At 54.5% G+C, this 22,306-nt stretch overlaps 2 protein-coding genes across 5 annotated transcripts in view; one reads left to right on the top strand and one right to left on the bottom strand.

Moving 5' to 3' along the window:
* The first annotated feature begins 690 nt into the window (after positions 1–690).
* On the top strand, positions 691–9,257 carry GPX3 (glutathione peroxidase 3). Its single transcript, XM_047872929.1, has 5 exons — positions 691–849; positions 5,466–5,619; positions 7,105–7,222; positions 7,678–7,777; positions 8,192–9,257. The coding sequence occupies exons 1-5, from the start codon at positions 763–765 to the stop codon at positions 8,411–8,413; spliced, it is 681 nt and encodes a 226-aa protein (XP_047728885.1). The 5' UTR covers positions 691–762; the 3' UTR covers positions 8,414–9,257.
* A 551-nt stretch (positions 9,258–9,808) lies between these two features.
* TNIP1 (TNFAIP3 interacting protein 1) overlaps positions 9,809–22,306 on the bottom strand; it is a 52,665-nt gene continuing 40,167 nt past the window's right edge. For 3 of the 4 annotated variants that reach the window (XM_047872905.1, XM_047872896.1, XM_047872916.1), the window contains 9 exons: positions 21,670–21,735; positions 21,374–21,505; positions 18,716–18,844; positions 16,055–16,186; positions 14,836–14,961; positions 14,284–14,349; positions 13,753–13,944; positions 12,588–12,678; positions 9,809–10,593 (listed from right to left, as the gene is read on the bottom strand). In XM_047872905.1, coding sequence (XP_047728861.1) covers positions 10,559–10,593; positions 12,588–12,678; positions 13,753–13,944; positions 14,284–14,349; positions 14,836–14,961; positions 16,055–16,186; positions 18,716–18,844; positions 21,374–21,505; positions 21,670–21,735 — 969 coding nt within the window. In that variant the 3' untranslated portion in view covers positions 9,809–10,558. The remainder of the gene's footprint in view (positions 10,594–12,587; positions 12,679–13,752; positions 13,945–14,283; positions 14,350–14,835; positions 14,962–16,054; positions 16,187–18,715; positions 18,845–21,373; positions 21,506–21,669; positions 21,736–22,306) is intronic. The other variant, XM_047872912.1, reaches the window with a different exon arrangement.

Raw genomic sequence — 22,306 nt, 5'->3', positions numbered from 1 at the left:
GCTCTCCAGGAACTTCTGTTCTAGGTCTGTCACTTATTTTAGAACCAGAAGGTCTTCAGGAGGTCAACAACTAGTCCCATCATTACACAGTTGGGTAAACCAAGACCCAGAGGGGGAAAGCGACGCATTCAAGACTACACAGTGAGCAAATGTACTTTCTGCTCCCACATCAGTTGAGGTACCCCAGTGTACCTCACGCAAAATCCGTGGGCACCCACTGTTTGCTTCTTAAGCACTGAACCTGCACGGAGCAAATGTTCCTGAAGGCTCACGTCAGATCTTGCAGACATTTTTAATCCTCAACATCCCTTCAACTGGAATGGAGGAAAGAGGAGAGAGGGCACACCACGAGTGTTTTAAAACCTAGGGCTAAGAAATGCTTCCTAGGATTGAGCCTTGCATTATTTCCTCGGTGCTATTTAAAGGCCTTTCCCCTGGCTGTGCTGGAGGATATTGTGCCTGCTTCCTCCTGCACTTTAGAGCAGAAAGAAGAGGGGGCCGCCCCATGGGTTCACCAGGACCAGCTCCCATCTCTGCCCAGACTTGCTTATGTCACTGTCGCCCGGAGCCTGGGGAGGAGAAGGAGTGCCCGCCCCCGAAGTGCCAGTCGCCCTGCGATTGGCTACAGGGACTCCGGCCCGGCCGCGGATTGGTCATCGCTGAGGGCTTGAAAGGTGGCTGGGAGCGTCGGACACCTCAGACGGCGGTGGCCCGGGATCAGACCGCGTCTCAGGCGAGCCCGAGACGCGCCACCAGCCCGCCATGGCCCGCCTGTTGCGGGCGTCCTGTCTTCTCTCCCTGCTCCTGGCTGGCTTCGTCCCGCCGAGCCGGGGGCAGGAGAAGTCCAAGGTGAGTGAGCCTCCGGGGTGGGGACCTGGCGGGACGAGCAGAGCCCCCAGGTGTCCATTTCTCGGTGGCGAGGCACCCCTCTTCCCAGGCTCCCCTCCAGAAGGGCAACACCTGGTGCGAGGACCCTTAACTCCGGTTCCTCCCTCTCCGCCGCCGGGACCCCCACCCGGAGCGCGGGTCTTCACAGCTCCATCTATGGGTGATCTGGGTGCCCCGGTGGGCAGAATGTATAGGGAGGAGGGGCATTCTCGCCGAGTTGACCCCTTCTGCCCCACAGCTGCCTCAGAGTCGCCTTGCTACATGCATGACACGACTGTCTTCAGCTACTCCCCTCCAGTCGGGCCTGAAGGGGGCGGGGGCGCAGAGACCCGGGGTCTGGGTTGGCTGCGGAGGTTCCCGGGGGTGACTGACAGGCTAGGAGAAAGGGAAGGAGCTGGGTAGTTCCCGTCTCAAAGAATTGTGGTGGGGGCTCTTCTAGCTCAAGAATTAACGCAGGTAGAAATGCCCACTTGGATTCCAGGGCGTCGGTAGAAGGCGTAGAGATCTGTGACACCACTCAGCACTCTGGCTAGATCTTCAATCCTTTCTGGGCCTCAGTTTCTCCATCGGTGGGGACGGGTGTGGGGGTGGTCAGGGGCACAATGAAGCTGATGGTTTCAGAGAGGATGCTTGGAGAAGCTGCAAAATCTACCTTGAAGGTCTGGGCAGAGTTCTGGGGCAGCCTCACTACCCACACCCACTGCCCATAGTGGCCTGAGCAAAGCCTTAGGTAGGGTGGGGATGCTGAGGCCAGGAGTGGGGTGAACCAGCATCCTTATGTCTTTGGACAGCGTATGCCAAGGTGGGCCCAGTAGATCTCTTCCAGGGTGGGAAGCTGAAACCAGGCAAAGGGATAGACCCAAACAGAGAGATTTCTGTCTTCACCCTCCCAACACACATCACACACACACACACACACACACACACACACACACCCCACATGCTTGTGTAAGCTCAAGAGAAGCTTTGAGCTTCTGTGTTTCTAAAATCTTCTGGGTTTTTATTTTAATATCTGAGGAGTTCATAATTCTATTTCCAAAGTTCTATTCACTATTCAGTTAGCCCTTTCCAAGCACAGGGTTCCTTCTGTATGTTTCTATCCCCCTGTCCTGTCCTCAGCTAAATCCTATTCAGTCTGTTTCTCTTTGGAGTAAGCATAGAAATTGGATGGCCATGAAGCCACCTCTTCCATGCCTCCTCCTTTGTATCCAGCCCTGTTCATTATCCCCAACTCATTTTCTAGGGCAGAGATGGGACTGAGTTTCAAGATGGTGGTGTGGGGTAGAGGTAGGGGTAGGCAGCCCAGTGCCATGGAGTCAATCCTTTACCCTGTTTGGGGAGAACCAGAGAAGAGAAGATTGGGCCCTGACTCAAGAAGGCGGGGGGTAAGAATGTGGACCCCGTGAATAACTCATCATAGCTATGTGTTGTCTGGGGAGGAATTGATGGATTCAGAGAGAACAGGATGGGTATGGTCTAGAGAAGTCTTAGGGTGAGGTATGATCCTATCAGATACAAACCAGCTAGGACCTGTTGGCTAACAGGCTGGGTATGTGCATCTCTCCACCCAGGCCCTTAGAGAGTCGAAATGTCATAGTGCTGGATTCTAAGACTCAACCACCTACTTACCTCCCAACTCCAGGGCCAAGGGATAGGATGGGGGGCCTGTGAGGAATGGGATAGACAGTAGGTGACAGTCTCAAAGGGTTGGCTGCCTCCTCCCAGTTCAAAGGGAGGAGCTTGGATAACAAAACGAATCCTCCTTTCCTTGCTGTGTCCCCTCTCCAGTCCAGCTTAAAGCCACCCAGGCTCTCTGTACTTGCTGTGCAGAAGGACTTTGCAGAAGCTGAAGAAGGGTAACAGCTGCTGACGTGCATAGGATCCTAGTAACCGCTGGTTTCTAGGTGACTAAAGCAGGCAGAGAGAATCATGGAACCACAGGCTGACAGAACTGAAGAGCCCTTAAGACAGCACTGAATCTGAGCCTATCTGACAGGCGAGGAGCCAGAGCCCCACAGAAGGGAAAGAGTGGTTACAGGAGTCCTGACCAGGCCCAGAACTCAGGTCTCCTGCCCCCAGGCCAGGTCTCCTTTCATACCATCACATCGATGGGAGTGGTAGATGGAAGAGGAGAAAGATCCAAGACCAGAAGCCCAAGCCAGCCGGGGTCCTGGCTGAGACCCCCTCCAGCTCCCAAGTCACCAGCACTCTCCTGTCTCATCCAACCGTGGCAGGCCTGAGGCACTTGAGCTGCCTCTCCCCACCATCTTCTTTGGCCTCCCTGTTTAAGGTGCAGGGCTCTGGCATTCCTGGGCCCAGACGAGGGAAGGAGGCTCACAGCTCGCGTAAGGACTGGGTAGCAGTGCTCAGTGGTGAGTACAGGCCATGGCTTCCGCCACCATAGGCCACCCTCTGACTCCCATCAGTCTGAATCCACAACCCTGGCCTCACTGTCCCCACTAGAAAGCTCGGAGGCTTTGTCATCATCCCTTCTCCTGGAGACACCTTGCACAGTGCGTAGTCTTCTTTACACTGGCTGGGGAACATCAAAGGCCTCTTCACAATAATGTAGGGACATCAGGGCCCTTTACCCTAGCCTCAGGCAGAATAACCAGTATCCATCCCTCGACGTGGGGATTTCTCTCCAAGAGGTCTTCCAGACTTCTTTGATCTGCCTATAGATTCTTACAGCCATTTTGGGAGGTGGGTGATAATATCCTCCCCTGTCAGCTGACTGAGGCTTGGAGAGTAAAATTGGCTCACTTGCCCTGGGGTCCCAGAGCCAGCCACGTCTAAAACCTAGTGAGAAGAGGTTCCCCTTGCCCCACCCCCAGCCCGAAGCTGTGCCCAGAAGCTGATCCTCCCGTTGTTTACAAGCTTCCATTATTTAGACAACCTCTTGGCTTTTGTTCTCTCCATTTCCCAGAATTTGTTTTTGGATTAGGGTGGAGTTTTGGAAGAGCTGGAGAGGCTGGAGAGACGTGTAGGGAGGCCTTTCCTTCTGGCTGCTAGACCTCTGTGGGCAGCTGGGCTATGTTTGTTGTGTCCTGTTTGTCTGTATTTTGTGGTGGAACCGACCCAACTGGGGCCAAGGAGGCCCAAGGGCTAGAGGAATGTTGAGCTTAGTTCTCAGGCCTGCCTCCAGCACCCACCAGAAATCACAGGGCATGGAATATCAGCCTCATGGAAAGCAGGGAATTTGCATCGAAGCCAAGAAGAGAGTTTGCAGCTCTCAGGGATTGGCTTGTTGGAGGGAGCCCTGCCTCATCTGGCTCAGCAGGCCTGCGGCATCTTCCAGACAGAGGGTGGCTTTTCTGTACTGTCCTGGGGCCACACCCTGCTAAGCCAGATGACTCCCTTTGCCCAACTGGGCCCAGGTACCTCGCCTACAGGAAGTCTTCTTGGTTGATGGGGAGGAGAGGGTGTGGATTTGCTTCTGTAACTCCAACCACCTGTCTCTGTCTCTCCTGGTCTATAATGGTGGTTTGCATTTGATTTGTTTTATTGTCTTGCGACCCCTCTCCTATGACATTAGGGCCAGAGATTTCCTGCTACAGTGGTGGCAACATTTTCCTTTCCCATCATGACCAGCGCCTCTGCTGATTGTGTTATTGATGCCGAGTCACCCTTTCGAGAGCAGACCCAGATTTTCGTAGTCTGTACCAGAGCCAGGGCGGGCACAGAGAAGGGTCTGATGCAATGTCGTGCTGGTTGGCAGGGATCCCACTCCTCCTCTCCTGATAGTGACGCTGACAAGTCAGCAGGGTTGAGCAAAGCTGGTCCAGTTCGAGGTTCTCATCTTATGAAAGAGGAAACAGAGACCCAGCCCAGAGAAAGGGCTAGCACCAGACCACACAAAGTGTTGGTGGCAGAGCTGGACGAGGACCCCAGGTTCCCCACCTCAGAGTCCATTGTTGGCTACTTGTTCTGAAGGTTGACTGGGGGTAGGGCAGCAAAGAGGGAGGCATAACAGTCGTCTCAGCTGCACACTCGCAGGGAACGTCTCATATGTGCCAGGCTTTCCCCTTGCCGTGGTGCCAAATCCTCTCAGCAGGCCTTTCCCCTTCCTGGTTCCTCCTGCTTCCCTGTTTTATAGCAACAGCCTCAGCTTTCCAGCCCTCCGGATTTGGAACCTCCGAATCACCCCTTTCTACACTGCCACTTCCTCCTTTCTGTCCAGTCCCTCTTCCACAATGCTGTCATTCAGGCCCACATCATCACTTGCCTGGCTGGTTGCACTGGCCATGCCAGGAGTCTCCATCAGCACCCAGAAATGCAACCTCCAGCACCAGCATGGTCTCCCTCCAAGCCTGGCAAATGTTCACAAATTGGCATGTGAAGTGGAAGTAATGGTCACCGTAAATCATTCTCCCGGTTTCCATACGCTCACCAGACGATTAAGTGCTTTCGTAATCATCCCTTTGCATAAGGGATTAGAGCTCGGTTCTGGTCCGCTCTGGAGTGGTCTTGGGAAAGTCACTCCCCCTTACTGGTATCTTTTATTGTCTTGAAAACGGAGATGCCAGGTTCCCTTCCAGCTCTAACTGCTCCCGGGTGCCGGTCTTCCTGTGTTTCAGACGGACTGCCACGCTGGCGGGAGCGGCACTATCTATGAGTACGGAGCCCTGACCATCGATGGGGAGGAGTACATCCCTTTTAAGCAGTATGCTGGCAAATACATCCTGTTTGTCAACGTGGCCAGCTACTGAGGCCTAACAGGCCAGTACGTTGGTAAGAGCCCACTTTCCCTCCCTGCTCTGGGGCTGTTTCTGCCAGTTGGGCACATTTCAATCACAGGAGCATTTTTGATGCAAGGGGAGAGGGGTGACTGATCATGAAATGCGAAACCGTGTATCCCAGTTCTACTGTGTTCCATGGGTTTTTTTTTTTAATTTTTTAATGTTTTTATTTACTTTTGAGAGCCACAGAGAGACAGAGCACGAGTGGGGGAGGGGCAGAGAGAAAGGGAAACAGAACCCAATGCAGGCCGCAAGCTCTGAGCTGTCAGCACAGAGTCTTGATGCGGGGCTCAAACTCACAAACCGTGAGATCATGACCTGAGCTGCAGTCGGACACTTAACCGACGGAGCCACCGAAGCGCCCCTGTGTTCCGTGTTTTTGTGAAGATTATGTAAGCCCAAGGTCTGATCACCTTCAGATGTCTTCTAGAAGATTCCCAGTAATCCTTCCTCCCTGGGTACCTCAACTGCCCCAAAAGCAGCGAGATGGAAGAGATTTGTTTTGTACCTGGAGTGTCCTTTCACTGGAGTAAGAAATGGTAGCTTTATCCTGAATTTCCCATCTGCCCTGGTGCCTCTCTTGGCCCCTATCTGGAAAGCAGACAGTTGGGCTGAGGCCCCCAGTTGTGTGTCAGTGGCTGTATGAGGTGTTTCACCGAGATTTCATGATCCTCGTATCCTCCCTCCTTTCTTCTCAGCTGGGGCTAAGAGTCAACAACCTGGGGGAACAGGCAGGCCAAAGGCATCTGACGTTACCCACAGGAAAATGCTCTGGGGCTGAGCACAGTCTGCTGATGGGGCTGGGGGAAGCAAGGGCAACCTGACCCTGAATGTCTGCCTGCCAGTCTCAGGCAAATTCCTGGACGTGGAATGACGCAGGCTGGATGGCCCAGTGGGCACTGGGTGCTCTGGCTAGAATGCTTCTGTGTAGCTCTTGGAAGAGAGCAGAGTGTTTGTGCAAGAGATGGGCTGGGTGCTGGCAACTGCACGAGAGGCCAGGTGCACCAGGTGCATCGAGGGGACTAGGGTGCTGGGCCAGGGCCTCCCTTTGATTCTCAAGCTGGGGAAGTATGGGAGGGTGGTGATGGCCCCGCCCATCTCCCACCCCCTCCCCAGGAAATCCTGTCTTCTGCCCAGGGATGTATGGCTCTTGGTCTAGGCAACTCAATCCCGACAGTCTGGCAGGAGCCCTCGGCTTACTGGCCCAGTGGCAGTGGGCAGGTGACTGACTACTGATTTGAGGAAGAGTATTGCTCTCGCTTCTCCCCAGACCTCCAACCCAACCAGACTGGAGTCAGGAGGATGGGACTCGCATCCCAGTGGTGCCACACTCCCTGGGCGATCTTGGGCAAGGCCCTTCCCCTGTCAGGCCTCAATGATTTCAGCTATCCCATGGGAGAGCAGGAGGAGTGGTATGGATGACGCGGGGCTCTTTGATAGAGTACCTTCACCTCTGCCCTCTTTTTCCCTGGCCCAGAACTGAATGCACTACAGGAAGAGCTTGCACCATTTGGTCTGGTCATTCTGGGCTTCCCCTGCAACCAATTTGGAAAACAGGAACCAGGAGAAAACTCGGAAATCCTACCCAGCCTCAAGTGAGTGCTTGCTTCGTGTCCCGAGAAAGCTCCTCTGAGAAAGCACAGCCCTGCCCTGTGCCTCCGCCTAAGCACCAGGCATCTCTTGCATTGGCCCCTACTCGTGACAGATACTCAGCCACCAAGAACAATGCTCCCCTTCCAGGAACCCCATTCATTGAAATGAACGAAAGAGGGGTCAGGGACAGGGATGACTGCATGTGAGTGCACGATGGGATGGCAGGGGTGGGTGGGGGAAGAGTGTAGGCAGGGGACAGGGTTACTGAGAAGGTACCAAACTGGAAAAAGAAGCTTGCAGACCCACACTATGCCTATGCCCATTCAATATCAGCTCCAGCTGCCTGGTGTGGAATAAAATCCAGATTCCCAACACCCCCTCCCTGTTCAGTCCCTTCCTTGTCATTTCTGGGCCTGTGCCCATCTCCTTGGGACCCACATAAGAATATTGTTTGTAGGCATGTCCGACCAGGTGGGGGCTTTGTCCCCAATTTCCAACTCTTTGAGAAAGGGGATGTGAACGGGGAGAAAGAGCAGAAGTTCTACACGTTCCTGAAGGTGAGTATACAGTCACCTCTGCGGGCGTCTCTTGGCCCGGCTGACACTGGCTCTGAACAGGGCTGCAGCCACTCCTGTTCCCACCCATGCAGAGACAAGGCCTGGGCCACCCTCCCCTGCTTCTGGGTTCTGGGGGAGTTTCTTGGCATCTATCATTGCAACCATAAGACTCTGCAGACACTAGGCTCTCAACAGCCCATTTTGTAGATAAGGCCCAAGCAGGGCCCCACAAGTGATTGGCCAAGAGTCTCACAACCTGCTAAAGCCACTGCTGGTCCCAGGACCCCACTTTCATCTCCCAAACTGGTATTCTTTTCGCAGTGCCAGGCTGTTCCCCTACCTGCCAGGAAGTCCCAGGGCGGGAGGTGGGGAGGGCCCCACGCAGGGTTGACACCAGTCTCATCCCTGTTGCAGAACTCCTGCCCACCCACCTCGGAGCTCCTGGGCTCACCTAACCGCCTCTTCTGGGAACCCATGAAGGTCCATGACATCCGCTGGAACTTTGAGAAGTTCCTGGTGGGGCCAGATGGCGTGCCCCTCATGCGCTGGTACCACCGGACCACGGTCAGCACCGTCAAGATGGACATCCTGGCCTACATGAGGCGGCAGGCGGCCCTGACAGTCAACGGGAAGTAAATCAGGCCTGCCCCACCCTGTGTCCACCATGCAGGGGCTGGGGAGGGACTCTGTTCAGGAAGGAACCCATTTCTCTAACCACAACACACTCCCGCCACAGACCCCTTACTAATATACAAGGCCCCGACCTGACCCAAACGTGCGCGTACGATTGTCGTCTGTACTGCTGCGCATGTGGGTGTCTGCACACGTGCCTCCAGGTGTGTGTGACCGTGCGTGTGCATGGGTACAGCCACTGCTGTCTACCTGCGCCAATACGGGGGACGTGAACCGTTTGTGTGCCCACAGCTGTGTGTTATGGAGAGTGCTGGAGAACTCCCCTTTCTCTCCAGTTCTCTGTTCCAGTGAGAGCCATTCACTTTCAGTGGAGCCCAAGTTAAAACCAGATCCAGATCCAACTGTTCTGCTCTGACCTGGACCTCAACCTTGGGGCCGGCATCTCCCACTGCCTCCAAATCTCACCACTGAAGTGCCCAGAAGTTTCTGGGTCTACCACACTGCCCAATCTTCCCCCTCTCCATCATGCAGCCTTGCTCCTTCCTGAGGGGCCCTCCCAAGCCCCCTCCCCCACCCCACGGTGCTCCCTGAGAGCAGCCGAGGCAGACGTGAGAGGAAGGGCCACGTCCCGTGTCAGGGATGGCGTCTCCATGAAGGAGGGGCCCGAAGCCCTTGTGGGCGGACCTCCCCTGAGCCTGTCCAAAGGGCCAGCCCTTAGTGCATTCAGGCTGAGGCCCCTGGGCAGGGATGCCACCCCTGCTTTTCTGCAGGATGTGCCCTCTCCCCTCACCCTGGCTCTTGGTATTAGACTCACCCCTGTGTTCCCAGTAAAGGCCTTTCTGCAGCAGCTGAGCCTACTGTGGTGCTTCCTCCATGGGGCCACCCTAGCTGGGGAGGGTGGGAGGGAGCAGAAGGACGGAAAAAGAATTGGAGGGAGTGCTTTGGGCGCCTGCTGTTTGGTTTCTACCTAGGCCCAGCCCACTCTGCTTCTCTAACTCGGCATTTGGAGTTTATAAATCCAGTTCATATCTGCTCTCGTTCCCTCCCACATTTCTCCAGGCAGCTGGAGCTGAGATGAAGTGTTCCATTTGACAGGCGAGGAAACTGAGGCTCACAGAAGGGCCAGCCTCGCCCAGGGTCTTCTGGTAGGTGAGGGGCAGGACTGGAATACAAACCCAGGTCACCTCTCAGCCCAGATTCTGTCCACTGCCCCTGGCTGCCCACCCTCGAGGAGGCGCAGAGCAGGGCCCGGGGGATATCTGCCAAGAGTTGGGGCAGTGCTCTCGGGACTAGGGGCCATGGGGCACAGAGGGAAGAGGCCGGGAAAGCAGCACTCTCACTGGGAGGAGAACATTAGCCCGGACATAAAAAAAAAACAAAACACAAGTCACAGAATACTGATCTTCAACTTGGATTTATGTCCAAGGTTCGTGCAAACAGCTGCCCAGGGACAGCCAGCCACCCTGTTCTGGGCCTCTGACACCACAAGCCTCCAGCTGCAGGGCCGGGGCTCTGGTAGCTTCACGGTGGGCCCCTCAGCGCATGTGACTGGCGTGGCCTTCATCCCAGGCTGTCATGGCACCAGCAAGGCTGGTGGGTGGAGGTGGAGGGCCCTGCAACGGAACACCCCGTCATTCTCTTCTGTGTCCGGGGGCAAACCTGCCCTTCCTGCAGCTCCTCAGAGGGGAAGGGATGGGCATGGGGCAGGTCCTGCTGCTACAGAGCTTGAAGCGAAAATCAAACACACACATGAACTGAACGTGGTCCCCAGAGGGGCTGCAACCACTTCTGGGGAAGTTTTGAAAGGAAGGGGTCTCAGCTGGACCCCACTCTTGAGACTGACGTCCCCCAGCGCTTCTGCAAAGCATGGCAGGTCAGAGTCAGATGAGGCCTCTCTCCACTTGGTGGCAGGGTGGCGAGTTTCTCCTGGCCACTCCACAGGAGGGGCCCCAGATGGAAGCCTTCTGGGTGGAGCCTCTCCAGTCTGTGAACAGTTCAGGTCGGGCTGGGGCACGAGCTGGTGGCCCATCAGCCTCCCATCCGGCCGGGGCGCTGGCTGCATACAGAACGTGGCCTCTAGTTTTTCAGTAATCTGAGATCAGGTGGCTCTGGCAAGACGAAGGTGGAGCCAAGTGACATAATCTGGTCTCACTGAGGCCCCTCACGGTCATTTTTCGTAGACTCTAAATAAAGAAAAATGTTGAGGACTTTAAAAGATGATATGATACAGTAGGTTCCAAAGGCCTACAGAAACCAGTAAGTAACGATGAACGTTAACACCTAGAGTTAAGTGTTGCCGAGTGCCAGGCCCCGGGCTAGTACCTTAGGTACATTTGTCACTCAATCCTTGTCCAGCCCTATGAAGCAGGCAGATTATTGGCCCTTTATGGAGGAGGGAATAGGCGCACAGAGAGATTTTTAAAAATTTGCCTGAAGTTCCAGATCTAGGAAGTGTTTGAGCTTAGCCAGTCTGGCTCCACATCCCAGAGTTAGAGAAGTTCTGGGGGAGGAGACAGCCCTGCCCACTTGCCCCTCGTCACAGCAGCCTCTGACGGGCTCCACACAACTTCTAGGGCTCTGTGGGGAACCATGAGAAAACGGCGGACCGGCGCAATGCCTCCTGCCACCCACTACGTCTTCCAAACCACGCTGCCTCCACGTCCCCCTGCAGCCTCTGTGAGGGGCACCTTCTGTGAGGGGCACTCTATCTCCTGGCACAGTTGGCTCTATCGCTGCACGGCCACAACCCTTAGAAAACACCTCTTTGTGCTGGGAAGGACTCAGCTTCCCTGACGCTTGCCCCCACAGGCAAGATGGTACCTTCTGCCCCACGCAGCCTTGCAGAAAGCAAAGGCTGTCACTAAGGGCCTGTAGTCCTCCTGTGACTAGTGAACAAACCGCCAGTCCCCAACTGTTTATGGCCAACACCGTGACCTGATGGAGCTTTTCTTTAAAAAAAAATTTTTTTCATCGTTTTTATTTATTTTTGGGACAGAGAGAGACAGAGCATGAACGGGGGAGGGGCAGAGAGAGAAGGAGACACAGAATCGGAAACAGGCTCCAGGCTCCGAGCCATCAGCCCAGAGCCTGACGCGGGGCTCGAACTCACGGACCGTGAGATCGTGACCTGGCTGAAGTCGGACGCTCAACCGACTGCGCCACCCAGGCGCCCCTGATGGAGCTTTTCAAAATGCAACTCTGGGGGCGCCTGGGTGGCTCAGTCGGTTGAGCGTCCAACTCTTCATTTCGGCTTGGGTCCCGATCCCAGAGTCAAGGGATCAAGCCCTGTGTCAGGCTTCGCACTGAGCACGGAGCCTTCTTGAGATTCTCTCTCTCTCCCTCTGCCCCTCTCCCCCTCTCGCTCTCTAACATAAATTAAAAACAAAACAAAATGCAAATCGAATCTGTCATGCCACTGTGCTTTAAACATGTCCAAGGAATCCACATCATCTTTAGAATAAAGACCAGCCCCCTGCCATGGTCTGCAAGCCCCTGCACGGCCTGGACTCCCCTCCCTCCCTGACCTCACCTCGCCTCGCCCGTCGCTCCTTCTCCACCTTGTTCTTGGCTCCTGCAGTCTTCTCTTGATCGTCCAGTCTGCTTCCTTCCTCCCTCCCTCCCTCCCACCAAGGCCTATGTATTTGTCATTTCTCTGCAAGAACGTTCTCTTCACCGAGTTAACGCCATGCATTCTGAGAGTCTCGACTCAAACATCACTGTCCCCGGGCCAGGTCAGGCTCCCCCGGTATCTACCCTTCTTCCTTCAGGGCACCTGAGTGCAACTGAAGGCCCATTTGTGTGATTTTTTTTTTTTTTTGGGGGGGGGCGTGCATTTTATTCCTTTCTGCCTCCCTCCCTAGACAGTGAGCTCCATAGGGGCAGAGACCATATCTGTTTCTCCTCACTCGGCACCCAGCACCCAGCACAGCACCTGGCGATTAGACACCACACTCAGATGAATGAATGGCGATTAGACACCACACTCAGATGAATGAATGACTTCAGTCCCCTCAGCCTGCAGTCACCTCCCATTCTCGCAACACTGTTTTGCAAAGTGAGGCCTCTCTTCCACCAAGATCAGAAGGTGGTGAGATCAGCCCCAAACTGGGGCACACCTGCCATGTGAGAAGTTATCTCCCCGAGGGGACGATGAGACCCAGTACTAGCTCCCACTCACCTGGTTCCGCAGGCCTGGCTGTGGGCGAGTCCATCACTTGGGAGCTCTGATTGCGCATCCCTCCACAGGGCGGCCGCCAGGTGTATTCTGGCTACAACAGGACCGGTGCTTAGTAATCGGTGACCACGCTCAGAAATTACAGTAGCAGCTACCATGCCAGCATGGTGCTAAATACACGTTAATCTAGTGCAACTGAATCCTTAACAACAACCCAGGTTGCCACGTCCATTTTACAGGTAAGGTAAACCTGAGGCTCAGAGGGGTTAAAGAAACTTGTTGAAGGTCATCCAGCTATGAAAGTGGCCAAGGGGCACCTGACTGGCTCGGCTGGTTAAGCGTCTGACTCCTGATTTCAGGCCATGTTCTCCCGGGTGTGAGATCCAGCCCAGTGCCTCTCTCTGCCCCTCCCCACCCCACCCCTGCTCTCTCTCTTAAAATAAAAATAAATAAACTTAAAAAAAAAAAAAAAAAAAACTCCCTTAAAAAAAAAAAAAAAAGAAAACAAAGTGGCCAAGCTTCGGATTTAGGTCTCTATATAAGCCCAGAGCCAATCTCTTAAGTCCCACACTCTACTCCAGTGTTTCAAGAAGCTGGGTAAGGACAGGGCCTAGCAGGAGAAGCTGGAAGAAATGCCAGGCAGGAGGCAATGTCATCGTCCAGGTGGGAGCAGGGATGCCTGAGCAGGACTGTGGCAGAAGGATGCAGAGGATGGGATAGGGGACAGCAGCTCTTTGGAGAAAGAATGATAAGCAAGGAAAAGGAAATAAAGAAGGGCGGGGAGGGAGCGGGGAGGAAGGGAAGGGAAACTGAAAAGGAGAAAAGAGAAGGAAAAGCAAAGGAGAGAATGTATGGTGAGGACCTGGTACCTGGTTACATGCAGAAGTTGTAAGAAAAAGCCAAACTCAAACCCTGGCCTGCTTGGTTGGAGGGAGCCCTCCTTCCTGTCCTGACCTCTGAGCCTTTTCTGTTCAAAACAGTGACCTTGAGCAGCTTTGGGCTGGAGAGTCCTGCCAGGCTTGGACATCTGCCTGTACACCACAGTGTTGTTCGGCAAAAAGCCAACCCAGCATGCACTTTCAGACCCCCTCACTTGATCCTGCCCTCTGGAAAGTGTGTGGGGAGGCCTGTGTGTGTATCCTGGAGCAAAGGAGGGGCACGGACTCACCAGATGGAAGAGGCGTGAGTTGGGGAGTGGGGGCGGGTGCTCCATGGCCATGGGGGGCGGGGGGTAGCGGATCTGGGACCAGTCCTCAAAGCCGTGGTGTGGGACCATGGCTGGCATGGGTGCGTAGGCGTATGGATAGGCCCCGCAGAGGTGTTCTGGGTGGGGCTCCATGTGGTAACGGTCCGCTGAGGCCTGCAAGAAATGCTGCTGTCTGACTCTAGCCCATGATAGGCTGCACAGGCCACCCCCAGCGATACCCGTCTCCTCCCTTCCCCTATTCAGAATCTTAGTTTGCTGAAGGCTGGTAGATGGGCACAGAAGGGTGGTACGTGGGCACAGAATAACAACAATGATGACATCTAATGTGTCCTGAGCACTCACTCTGTACCAAGTGCTGTTCCTAGTGCTCTACCTGCATTACCTCATTAATTAGTTGGACCCCTGAGCAAACACTGCCTCTCCCCTCAGACTGTAGGTCCCTGAAGAAGGTAGGATGAGGTAAGTGCTGCTTCCTCCCTCAAGGCTCCTCACCTTTGCCTTCCTCTTCTGCTGTTTGAGGGCTTCTTTTGTCTTCTCCTCATCTTTGAATGCTTTGAGCTGAGAGAAGGAGGGAGGGAGAGAAGACTTGGCACAGGTGCTTCCTGGCCAGGCCGGGATGTCCCTATGCAGCCACCACTCTCGGTTGCCCGCTTGGCTCGGCCCCAGGGTAGTGTCTGGGGAGGGGGGGGGGAAGGCCCCCGTGGGGCAGAGCAGAGCCCAGGCTGGTGGCTGCAGGTGAGGCCCGCCCTCCATGGGTCTGAACACAGGTCAGGAGAGCCCCCACGGGCCTCCTGTTGCTCTGCTTCCCTGTCAGGGTCCTTCACTTCCGTTCTGTGACAGAGTAGGTGGCTCCAACTGTGGAGGCCAGAGTTAGAGGTCAGGGAGGGGAAGGGACTTGCTCAGGTACACAGAAATTGGGTGGCAGAGCTGGGAGAAGAACCAGTGAGTGTCCCGACCTCCAGTGTCACCAGGGACCCTCCACACCCCCCTCCCCGCCCCACGAGGACAGGCCAGCTGCCCCTCCCTCCGTCCAGCCGTTCCCACCTGGGCATTGGACAGGGTGACCTGGGCCTGTAGTTTCTCCACCTGCTTCTTCAGCTCTTCCTTCTCCTCATTCATGCGTTCTCGATCACTGCGCTCCCTCTGGAAGTCTTCCTCGAAGATCTTCACCTGCAGGGGAACGGAGGGGAGGGGGTGGAGTGGGGGGGCGAGGGTGAGGAGGAGGGGTAGTCTGCTCTGGCCTCCTGCTGCTTTCACCCCATCTCACAGTAGCTGTGAGGAGGGGAACGAGTGCACCTCGGGCTTCCCAGCCCTCACTTCAATCAGAGAAACTCTGGGTCCCTCTATTTCATATTCCGGGCTTCAACACAGGCTTTATTTAAACAAGGTGCCCGTGGCCTAAAAAAAAAAGGAGGGGGGTCACAAGCCCCCAACCAGTCCAATCCTGCTAAGGCACGGCCACAGGCCCAGAGCGTGGGTGCAAGACCGGACTTTGTCTCCCGGCTCTGAGAGCAGAGGACCCGCAGGGCTCTCCCAAGGCTTTGGGGGTGCCCTGGCACAGAAGGGGCTGGGGTGGCTCCCTGCCTCTGCGTCTGCAGTTTCACATCCCACTGCAGACCAGTGAGACGACGTCCGGGTTAGAGATGGTTTAGAAACCTCCAAATCATGGCCTCCGATAGAAACACGTGGGAGAGCTCCAGCCTTTCCAATTTCCTTTCAGTCCTTCTGTGCCCCACAGGGAGAAAGTCTGTGTTTATGCTAGCATGTCTTCAACACCTTTCTAGTACTTACTAATTTCCCTTCCCTTCCCTCGAAGAGGACTCAAGTTCAGAGTCTTCATCAGGCAAGGGTATCCAGCTGGAGTTTAATAACACTGCTTGGCTTTTACTGCATTTATTGCTTACAGCTACTTTCTACCGGTGGCAAATAATAAAGTATTTTCCATTTGTAGTATTGTTACAAAGTTCCTTTCCAAATACGTTTACTGAAAGTAACATATTTAAATTTTATTTTTAAAATGCTAGGTAAATAATAGCACAGCTGGGGTACAGAGATGGTTAAATCAAAAACGGGGCAGAGGAATGACTTAGGGATACAGTGCTGGAAAGGATAAACCAAGAACCAGACAGGGGTCCTGGCCAACAGCCAGAATGTGGACTACTAATTACAGCTTCCACAGGATTTCAAGCCCCTCCTGGGTCCTCAGGAATGCTCCAGCCCCCCACTCAGCACCTCCTACCTGACCTCCACCTCTTGGGCTCACCTGCTGTTTCAGCAATTCGTTCTGCGTGACCAGCTCCTGTTTCCTTAGGAGGCCACCAGCTCCTTCTGGGCCCCCAAACGCAGCTGGTGGAGAGGAGGGGGAGGCCTGGATGCTCAGTGCTTCCTCCAGGGCCTGGGATCGGGAAGAGAGGAGATGGACCCATCAGCAGGAGCCCTGGCAGTCAGGCCCCGTCGGAGAGGTCACCTTAGTGACCCCCTTCCTGATAAGAGTGACAATAATAATGACCACCTCCAGTACCATTTAGTAAATGCTACCCTATTCATTTACACGATACACACATCATTTCATTGGATCCTCTCCACAGTCCTATGAAAAAAAGACTATGATCATCACTCCCATTGGACAGATGTGAAAACTGAGGTTCAGAAACATGAAGGGATCTGTCCAAAGTCACACAGCTTTTAAGCACGCTAAACGGGGGTCCTCATGTAGAAGGGAGACTCTGTCCTTCCCTGGGCAGGTGCAGCTCAATTCCTAGCACCCAGACCTAGACAGAATATTCAGTTCTTCGGGGAAGCTTCCGTGTCCTCAACAACTGCCCTGCCCTCAGATTTTTTAGCTTCCCAAATCCCTGGCTACCACACCAAACTTTCTGTCCCCAACTCTTCTGTGGTTAGACTGGATTTTAATTTTGACTTATTTAATATTTTGCTTTTCTAAGCCTGAAAATGGGCTGAAACATCACCAAAGAAGATTTTGAAAATTGAAAAAAAAAAAAGCACCCTTATTCTACCACACTCACAAAATACTTTCCCACCTTCTTAAAAAGGTCTCTATTAACTGATTTTCTCCTTCAGCTTGGTTAACATGTTACTTGAGAACTCTGGACCCCTGCTCAACACCGACCACCCTCCTTACCACCTGCACTTTAGCCCCTGGGACATCAGGGCTTCCGCTCGCCATGCATTAGCAGTGCCCCCAGTGCCTCCCTAGACAGTGGGGAGATAAAGAAGACCTTCTCCAACTTGGACTTGGGCCCCCACGCAGTCTCCTTGTCTCTCCCAGAAACCCGAGGAAACCGCTGAGCCAGAGTAAGCCCAGGACGCTGCAAGGGGAAGTTATGGCTCTACTTTATCCTCCTACTTACTCCATCTGCCTATATTTTATTTATTTATTTAATTTTTCAATGTTTACTTTTGAAAGAGAGAGGAAGAGAAAGGGAGGGAGAGGGAGCAGGGAGAGAGAATGAGCAGGGGAGGGGCAGAGAGAGAGGGAGACACAGAATCGGAAGCAGGCTCCAGGCTCTGAGCTGTCAGCACAGAGCCTGATGTGGGGCTCGAACTCACAGGCCGTGAGATCATGACCTGAGCTGAAGTTGGGCACTTAATGGACGGAGCCACCCAGGCGCCCCTCCATCTGCCTATATTTTAGATGAGAAGACTGAGGTCCAGGGACAGGGAGAGACTTGCCTGAGGTCACAAGCAAAGCACGTCACTTGCCTTACATCAGTCACCCACACCTAGGTCTCTGTCCCCAGCGATGCCAGGGAAACTTGGAAAGCAGTGATCCTGCCTGAGTCATCTCTGTGATCTGCCACTCTGTACAACACTGTGCCCGAATGTAGACCCCCAAATCCCCCAGCTCAGGACAGGTCATTCTTTCCACTGACAACAGGTCCCAAGGTTCTCCAGACTTGACATAATCAATGCTTATCAAATTCCAAAACCAAATAGAAAGGGTTACCCTAACAGGGCTAGGGCCCAGCGAATGCCAAACTCATGCCGAGCCTGTGTGAACAAGGTCAGGTGGCAGGAGGGAAAGGAGGACAGCCAGGCAAGGAGGAAAAGATGAACCAGAGACAATTCCTCCAGGCCTTCGGGGAACTCGTCTCCTCGGAAGAGGAGGCCTTCAAAGCTTCCTCTTGTCAGTGCACCTGTGCTGGAAGGTGGGCGGGGCTGGAAGGAGTCCAGCCAGGGTTCAGATGGCAAAACTGAGACTCAGAGAGGCCGAAGTGGCTAAGCTGGGATCAGAATCAGCCCCCAGACCCAGCCTGTTCCCTGCCCACTCACCTTGGCCCAAAGCAGCAGGCCTCGGCTTTAAAACCCAGCCTCTGCCCAGGCACCCCATCTCTCTGGGTCCCAATTCTCGAGGGCAGGAACCCTCGGGCCGTGCTCAGCTACTCCTTTGAGCAGCTGTGTCCTGACCTTGCACTTGGTGCCAGGCACGGTGCCAGGCGCTGGGGGCACATACACTGGTGAAGGCGAGCACCTCCCCCCACTGGGAGACAGATCATTAAACAGGAAATCACAAGAAGATGCAAGAAGGAGAATGAAAGAGGGTTCTGGTGCTTTAGGAGCATACAACAGGAGGACCTGAATGAGACTCCAGGGAGGCCTTGCAGAGGAAGTGGTGTTAAAACCGAGACTGAACGATGAGCGTTGAGCGGGATGGGGCCCTGTGAGGAAAGGGCTCGTCCAAAGGCCTTGAGGTTGGAGCGGGCACATGCACATCTCAGGATGGCCACTCGGCACGTGGGGACGGAAAGGCAGAGACAGCGGGAGCCGCGAGGCTGCATGGAGGCCCTCAGCAATGGCTCACCGATCCACAAGTCACCCCTCCTGACTTGAGGGTCGGGGTGCTGGCGGTGGAGGGGATGTTTGCAGCTGGGCTCAGGAAGCCCTGCCTGCTCCAGGCACCCACCTTGTTGAGCCGCTGGATCTCCTTTTCCTGGTACTCCCGCTGCCGGGTGAGTGGGCTCAGCTGATCCTGCAGGTACTTGACCTTCTGGCGCAGCTCCTTGGCCTCCGCTGTCAGCTGCTCCTTGTCGGTCTGCAGGGAACACAGGGTTGGTGAGCAGGGAACCCCTCTGGGAAGCCTGACCCGCTGCGCTCCCTGCCCCACCCTCACTCAGCCATGCCTCCTCTCTGCCGCTCCCCCAGCAGCCCCCGCAACGCTCGTGTGAAGGCACCATGCAAGGCATCAGAGCCGTGATGCCATAAGGTCCTGTCCTCAAGGAAAAGGCAGTTCGGGTGGGTTCTGACACCAGCTCCTCTACCAATGGGCTGAGACCTTGGCCACAGTCACAGTACTCTCTGGTCTATGCTCACTTATCTGCCACGGGTAGGAGGTTCTTTTCTTTCTTTCTTTCTTTTTCTTTCTTTCTTTCTTTTCTCTCTCTCTCTTTCTTTCTTTCTAATGTTTATTTATTTTAAAGAGTGGGGGAGAAAACGTGAGCGGCACTGACAGCCAGGAGCCCGGTGAGGGGCTTGAACTCCCAAGCCGTGAGACAATGACCTGAGCTGAAGTCAGAGGCTTGACTGAGCCACCCAGGCACGCCGGGGAGGGGTGCTCTTAACGTGAGTCACAGATGGGCGTCAGGAGGTCTGTGAGCCCCAAAACGGGCTGCAGAATTTTGTCTGTGCAATTCTCTAGGGAGAAAAGCCATAGCGTCCACGAGATTCGCACAGGGGTCTTCTGTGATACACAGAAAGTGATAAACCACTGAGAATCTCTAAAGGACCTTTTCGTTCTTATGGTCTCTAAGCGTAGAGGAGACAGGACCCTTAAAGAAATAAATGCAGCATAAAAGGCAGAGTGTTCCTCCACAGAGAAACAAAGCACTGTGAGGTTAAAAGAACATCACAGCTGAGAAGAAACCAGGGAAGGCTTCAAGGTGGAAGGCCTGCCCCCACACCCACTATGGAACAGGCAGGGCTCCTTCACTGCAGAGGGCCACAGCTGGATTGGCCTTTAGAGAGCACCAAATCTTAGCCCTTTCACGTGATGGGAAACGAATGTCCAGAGAAGGGAGGGGACTCACCGAAGGCCACACACAGCGAGCTGGGGCCAGAACCCAGGTCTCCTAATTCCAGTGCTCCCTCTGCCTTCGCAAGTCAAAGGAAGTGTTTCAAATAGGGGAGGTCAGCCAGAAATTGGGGAGGGCAGCCTTGGGCAGACCTCGGGGGAGGTGTTCTGGATTCCTACCTAAGAGCCTCCAGGATTAGCATGGCCTCTATCACCATGTGTCCTTATCACAGGGCCATGCTTTGTCTTAGGACACCCCACCTCCCCCCTGCTAATGGGGGACTGTCCCATGCCAGGGACTTATTTTGCCTCCTGATGGGAGCTAGGGGAAGGGACCAAAGAGCCAGGGGTCTGGCTGCCAGTCACTGACGTGACTGCACTTGGAGAAAAGACGGGCAGCATCCTTCCTAACACAGACCTTTAAGGCAAGGGGTGGTCACTGAGGCAGGATGACCCCTCAGATAAAGCCCCTGGGTGTCACATGCTGACGGAGGGAACTCTGAAATGCAATTCGTGTTGAAAACGTCCATTTTTAGGCCAGGCAAAGCAGCGTGTGCCCAGTCCCCATGAACGGGAAGACACCATAATACAGATACTATCTTCTGAGAGTCTGGGGGTCAAATGGCCTTTCCTCTTTAAGCTGTCCTGGGATCCTGGAGTGCCTTGGCTGCTGTCAGTCGCACACTGACAGGCCAGATACTATTTCTCCTGGTCTCCCTTTCCGCCCTCTCCCTGATCCTTCTAACTCCTCCTGTGGTACTTTAACACACTTCTACTTATTTGCTTCTGTGATGAGCTGTTTAGTGTTTCTTTCCCACCAAGGGCAGGACTGGGCTGTTCGCCGCTGAGCCTCTGTGCCCAGCACAATGCCAGGTGCACACTGTTGAGTAGTCGCTCGATGCGTGAAGAAAGGAAGCCCCTGCCTAATGGTTTAGCTGCCCCACCCCCAAACAGCCATCACTACTCTAAACAGTCAGCAGCGGCCCAGCCCCATCAAGTGTTCCAGAGCAGCCTCTGTGTCTCTTGTATTGCGCTTCCCTGTACGGTTCCCTGGTCCGTGAGATTTTAAGTGAACAAAAAGCTCTTCTGTGCGCGGGCGCCTGGGTGGCTCGGTCCGCTAAGCGGCAGACTTCGGCTCGGGTCATGACCTCATGGTTCGTGGGTTCGAGCCCCGTACTGGGCTCTTTGCTGGCGGTGCAGACCCTGCTTGGGATTCTCTCTCTCCCTCTCCCTCGCTCTCTGGCCCTCCCCCACATTCTCTCAAAATAAATAAACTTAAAAAAAAAAAAAAAGCTCTTCTGCATGTAAGCAACAAAATACGGAAAGCAACAGGTAATCCGATCTCCTCACTTTTCAGATGGGAAACGGGGGCACAGGGGAGGAAAGTGCTTCTGCCTGTGGCCACATAGCCCTGAGCACTAGAGGCAGAGAGGAGCCCCCAGGTCTCCCAACTCCAGCCTTCCGCCCCGCCCGTTCACTTCACAGAATTCTCGGCTAATGAGGCGGGAGAGCAGCCTCCCAAGCTGGAGCCGCAGGGACCGGCAGTCGACTTGCCTCCTCCATTTCAATCTTGGACTTGGCCAGGAGGAGCTTCCGGTCAAAGTCACGCTGCTTCTGCTCCCGCTCAGCCTCCAGGTCAGTCACCTGCTTCTGCAGGTCCGCCAGCTTCTGGCGCAGCTCGGTGATCTGGGTTCAAAGGCGAGAGGGGGGATAGTGCGTGAGGGAAGGGGTGAACCTCCAAGGTTCAAAGCTCCTGAGAAGGAAGCAGCAGGCAGAAGACCGGGGATGCTCCGACAGCACAGACAGGAGCCTGGGGTTCACAGCTCTGGGTTCCCATAACCCCCCAGTACCTTCTGCTCGTACTGCTGCTTCATGGACCGGAAATGCTGGTCCCACTGCTTGTTCACTTCGAGCAGCTGTGGGGAGAGACTGGGGTTAGCAAGAGATAGGCAGCGAAGGTACAAAGAGGGACAACTGCATGCAGACCAGCAGTGTGTGAGGGAGGACGGTGGCCACGGACGCTGCCTCAAACCCTCTCTTCTTAGAAATTCAGTGTTCCCTAAGGAGGAACTTTTATCAACTGCCATGTTTTATCCTTGCCAGGAAAGCAAGACTAACAGCAAAGGAGCATTATATAATTTGGGGGTATAATTACGGAACACATGTGCAACCTGGGACTACGTACTCAAGCATCACGTTCTCGTTTTCCTTCACCTGGCATCTCTCTCTGAAAATGAAACCTAAAGATGTCCTTGCACAAGTGTGCAAGTGCGTAAGCACAAGGCTGGCTGCCTCAGCAATGTCTGTCTCACAGCAAACTCTAGAGGACCACCTACGCAGAGGAGGTGGGTTAAGAAAAGTCTAGCACAGATGGGGGGGTGGGAGGGAGGGGAGGGTGGGTGATGGGCATTGAGGAGGGCATCTTTTGGCATGAGCACTGGGTGTTGTATGGAAACCAATGTGACAATAAATTTCATATATTAAAAA

The sequence above is a fragment of the Prionailurus viverrinus genome, chromosome A1, assembly GCF_022837055.1.
Source record: "Prionailurus viverrinus isolate Anna chromosome A1, UM_Priviv_1.0, whole genome shotgun sequence".
Lineage (NCBI taxonomy): Eukaryota > Metazoa > Chordata > Mammalia > Carnivora > Felidae > Prionailurus > Prionailurus viverrinus.
This window is presented reverse-complemented; position numbering and strand designations above follow the sequence as displayed.